The 4,743-nt window shown below is 42.8% G+C and overlaps 1 protein-coding gene across 1 annotated transcript in view; it reads right to left on the bottom strand.

The window, feature by feature from the left end:
- ctdp1 (CTD phosphatase subunit 1) overlaps window positions 1–4,743 on the bottom strand; it is a 94,145-nt gene that overhangs the window by 77,531 nt on the left and 11,871 nt on the right. Inside the window, exons 7-8 of the mRNA XM_015385443.1 lie at window positions 4,479–4,645; window positions 867–1,844 (exon numbers count right to left, since the gene is read on the bottom strand). Of these exons, the coding sequence (XP_015240929.1) occupies window positions 867–1,844; window positions 4,479–4,645 (1,145 nt within the window). The remainder of the gene's footprint in view (window positions 1–866; window positions 1,845–4,478; window positions 4,646–4,743) is intronic.

The raw sequence follows: 4,743 nt of genomic DNA, 5'->3' as shown, positions 1-4,743 counted from the left end.
ATCGCGCGACACAACTAATCGATGATGAAATTCTTTGCCAACGCTTTTAAAAATCGATTTTATCGATTCGTTGTTGCAGCCCTAGTTTAGATACAATTAAAAACTAAATTAAAAGAATTAATGATCAAATGTATTCACACTAAACAAATTACTTTTAAACTGAAATCTTAAGTCTATCAAGCAAGGGTGTAACTTTGTGATGAAAGTTGGTTGGGACACTTGGGTGGGGGATGATGGATCTACAGTTACTCCACCCCTACGCTTTCATGAGCGATGGGGTGGAGTAGATATATATATATATGGCCCAAAAAGATTAACGCATTAACATATAAATGCACAGCGGTCCAGATCCGGACCCACCTGCTTCTCTCTGTGCTCTTATTAAAAACATTTATGAACCTCTTTACTAATATAACAACATTTCAAGATATCTAGATGCTCTGCAGTCTGATTCTGTCTTCACCATAAGAGAACGTGTTCATTTTAACCTGTAACTAGGAAGAACTAGTAAACAAGAACAAACTGTTCAAACTGTCTCAAGCTTCCTGCATTATAATACTAACTTATATAAACTTATAATCTGTTGCCATTTTTGCAGAAAAACCTCTGTATGTCTAACGAACAGATTTTTCAGGGTCATCTCTATTTTTTTTATTTATTTATTTATTTTTTTTTTTTTATACTTTTACTTAAACATCAAAGTAGCTACCGCTTTGACCTTTTTTCCTGTCATTAGAATCATATTCAATCACAGAAAATCTGGGTTGTTTTCTGTAAATTGTTCTCTGGAAGGTGGTGGGTAAACCACCTGATTCATTCACAGAAATCAAATATTTGGACATTATCTGTAACCTGTTTCTGCATACCTGCCCTCGCTGCCACCAGATGTGTGGTCCGGTTGGGGTCCTTGGAGTTGAGAATCAGACTCTTGCCGATTCTGGCCCCCAGGGCTTTAGCGTGGTAGTACTCCCTGGTCCTCTCCATGGGGTAGTTGGTGGGGTACAGCCCGCTGAAAACCACCGTGGAGCCCTCCAGCGTCTTGCTCTTCAGCTCCGGGACAATCCTGCGGATGTCCGGCATTTCCGACGTCTCCTTCCTCAGGTAGGTCTCGTAGCGGGCGAAGTACTCCGCGTGGATCCGTTCCAGGACCTCCTCCAGGTAGATGAGGTGGTCGTCATGGTCGTTGTCGGCTTCCTCTTCGTCCTCATCTTCCATGCTCTGGTCAAGTAGCTCCTCTCCCACCGTGACTCCGGACTGTTCGCTGTTCTGGGACTCGGTTTCCGGCTCTCTCCTCTCGCCGTTTTCCAGCTCGGGGTCTGGAAGTGCCGACTCCGAGCTGTTGGAACCTTTAGCGTCTGCGTCCTGCTGTGAATCTCCTTCCTGTTTAGAATCCCCTGTGGTGCCAGTCCTGCTCTGACTCGCGTCGCCCGGTGAGGACGGCTTTTCTGTTTCCGAGTCACTGTTGCTGTCACTAGAGAGTTCAAAGTCTAGGTTATTGGACTCGTGACTCGGTGCGGACGAGTTCGTGCCTCCCTCTGCCTCCTCTTTCCTGTTTCCATCAGCATCTTTAGCATCCTTCTTCTCCTCCCCCTGAGTGTTCTCTGATTTCAGCCCAGACTCTAAAGCAGTCTGACCGGCCTCTGACTCCGCCTCCTCCGCCTCAGCCGCCGCCCCCCCACCACCTGTCCTTTCGCTAGCAGCTCCTTCCTGAGAAGGTAAGGAAAGCTCTTCCTTCCCTGAAACACTGGCCTCCTTGGACCGTTTCTTGACGCCGTTGTTTTTCTCCTCAGCACCAATCGCCTCCACGTGTTCTGCGCTCTCTGTTGTTCGACTCTGAGGGGCTCCTGCAGGGAGACATGAAGGTAAGACCAGCTGGTGACAAATAGACATTAACACAGACTTTATCCTATTGGGTTTATAGTTAGTGCTAGGTGACATGACCTCAAATGGATATATCCGTAAATTAGGCAGTTTTACCTCGATAACAATAATGCTCTGGCTCCTCTATCAGAAATAAAGGCATGTACAGGAAATTAAACTGATCTATTTATCATTTATTTGTTCAATAAATCACATTAGATATTACTTTTAATTAGATATTAAAGTCTTTTACGTATTCAGGTTTAAACATTCAACAATTTCTCATTCAACAGGAGAAAAGTATTTCCTCTCTTGCAAACATTTTTGCCCTAAGGTAATGGAGCCTTTTGCACATCTTTAAACTGAACAGTGTGGCTGTGCTGTAGGTGGAGGAGGTTGGATGTGTTACTTTGCGTAGTCCCCACACTTTTCAGGCAAACTTTACCTTTCGTGTTGTGGAGGCAGGGAGCTGAGACAGAGACATTTCTTGCAAGAAATAATGTTCAAATTTATTGAACGTCCTTAGACAGAGAGATAGAGCTCTGACTGAGGCAACCTTAGTGTAGGCGCCATATGCCTATTTTATGTATAGTTTGAAATTATTTGTATTATGAGAATTTGATATTTCATTTACATTAATGAGTGACATAATAATTTGATTTAAAAATATGTACAAGTTAAAAAATGTTAATTTAAAATATTTACAGGACGCTGCTTAGTGTGCCTTTTGATGACGTCATTTTTCTGCGCCAGGTGCCCGGTGAGGTAACCGTTGTAAACAGACACAGGAGGAGGAAGGTTGGTGCCTCACGGTTTTCTGACCGTGTCTTGCTTGGGCCATGCTCATATTGTTACTCTGTGGAACCTCAGATTTAGTTTTGTGAAAGTTTAGGAGGTATATTTTGTATACGTTCGTTTTTTGTTATCGCCTTTGTTTTAAAATATAAAAGGCAAAACGTGACGTCAGTGGAGGCTATTGTTTTTTTTTTTGTGGATCCTGGAACACGCCTCAGCCACAAAGCTCCAACTTAATACGGATTTAATTGAAACTCTTGGATTTACCCTACACTTAGTACATACATTTATACCTTACAAAAATCCCAATACAAAGTCCCCCCAAGGAAACCAACCCACCCCCTGCTTAAAGAACTTTCTCACACTTGAAGATTTGTTAGGTTAATATATCTTTCACTGGCCAGATGGATCTTCTCAAAACAGCCGTCCTCCCCTTCATGCCATGAAGGAAGCTGTGTAACTCATTCTTTTCTCTCATGACCTTCGTTTGGACCCTGTGAGGCTAAGAACAGACATACCTCCACATTTTTTACTCCACGACCCACAAATAGGCTCGTCATGGATCTGATCTCAGAGGGTAGTGTAAATGGGGTTTTAAGAGTGCAGTTTTTTTTGGTTTAGGCGTTTATTCTACAGAGTAAAAGTTTTCAACATCATTATCAATAAATAATTAAATAAACTCTCAAAATGGGTCATTAATTCAATACATTTCTACCAGTCCTCCCCTATTACAGTGCAGCTATCCCCCCGCTTTAGGAACCACTGCATTATGATATAAACCGAAACTGAAAGAAAAAGAACAAAACAAAAGAAAAAGCGAATATATCGGCTAAAAATATCAGCAGGCTGACGAATCAGTTCATCTCTAGAGTGGATTCAGAGAATATACATACAGAACTGTAAAAAGCTTTTAATATTATCAACTTCTATGAGTTCAACTATCAGAAACTTAACATGAACAAGTTAAAGGAGTGTGAAACATCCTCAAAGCTCTGAAACTGAACCAACAGCCTGACTCCAGACCTATTTGGATCCCAGCCTCCAAAACCCAATCAAGCTCATTTACTTCTTCCTACTTGATCAAGTTTGTAGAACATTTCTCTCTAATACAGTCTGAATCGCTGAGATTTCAGCACAGCCAGTCTCCCAACTTGTTGGCAAACATTTCTTGGAGGAGAAAACTGCTGCAAGGCAAGTCTGAATCCTCTGGGAACGCTGAGTCACTCCGCAGCCAGCGACTCCGTTTGAGCGTGAAATATGTGAGGAGATAACCTGTCAACAAGGCAAACTAGGAAAAATAAATTTAAAAAATGGGAATAAATAAGTAAAAGTTTCCTTGTTGGGAGCAGAATAAAAGATCGCTTGGAGCCACAGGGCTGAACGGACAAGATCCGCCGGCGAAATAATCGGAGGAGACAGAGCACGCTACAGCAGTGCCAGGGGGTTGTTCTGGCTCTAAGATCATGGAGGCAGGAAATTAAACCACGGACAAATGCTTGCATGGAGGGGATTGTTGAGTTTCTGTCTATAAAATCTCCTGCAAATAAATCCTCTCTGCAGTAAAATCACTGAACCTCAATAGGCAGCCTAACAATGTAGTAGTTAGAGTTTTACAGCTTTAACTCTCATGGTTCACCGATGATTCTGAACAAAAACTTCCAAACATACCTAACCACGGCGCTAAGTTGTTTTTAAGATTTAATTGTTGGTGAGACGAGCAAATCCCAAAGATCAAAAGAACTACTAGAGCTCATTCCTGATTGTTTAGTTCTTTCCCAGCATGCAGTTCTGTCCAACCTTTAGCTGCAAAGGACCAGACTCACCTTTCCTGGCCAGCTGAGCTTCCCGTGACCCCGGCGGGGCGTTGATGTCTCCGGTGCCCTGGAAGTAGATGTATTTCTTCACAGTGATGAGGTTTGGCGCAAACTTCCACACGTCCTCGCGGTCGTCGATGATGCAGACCATGGAGTCGCCGCAGGGAAACAGGTTCCTGACGGGAAGACGGATTCCACATGAGAGACCCCAACATTTTAGAAATAAAGCATCTGCTGGAACTGATTTTTTTATTTTTTGATTAAAACTGGTAGG

The sequence above is a fragment of the Cyprinodon variegatus genome, unplaced genomic scaffold, assembly GCF_000732505.1.
Source record: "Cyprinodon variegatus isolate N-32 unplaced genomic scaffold, C_variegatus-1.0 Scaffold339, whole genome shotgun sequence".
Taxonomy (NCBI): Eukaryota; Metazoa; Chordata; class Actinopteri; order Cyprinodontiformes; family Cyprinodontidae; genus Cyprinodon; species Cyprinodon variegatus.
Note: the sequence above shows the minus strand (reverse complement) of the source record. Positions and strands in the feature narration are given on the sequence as shown.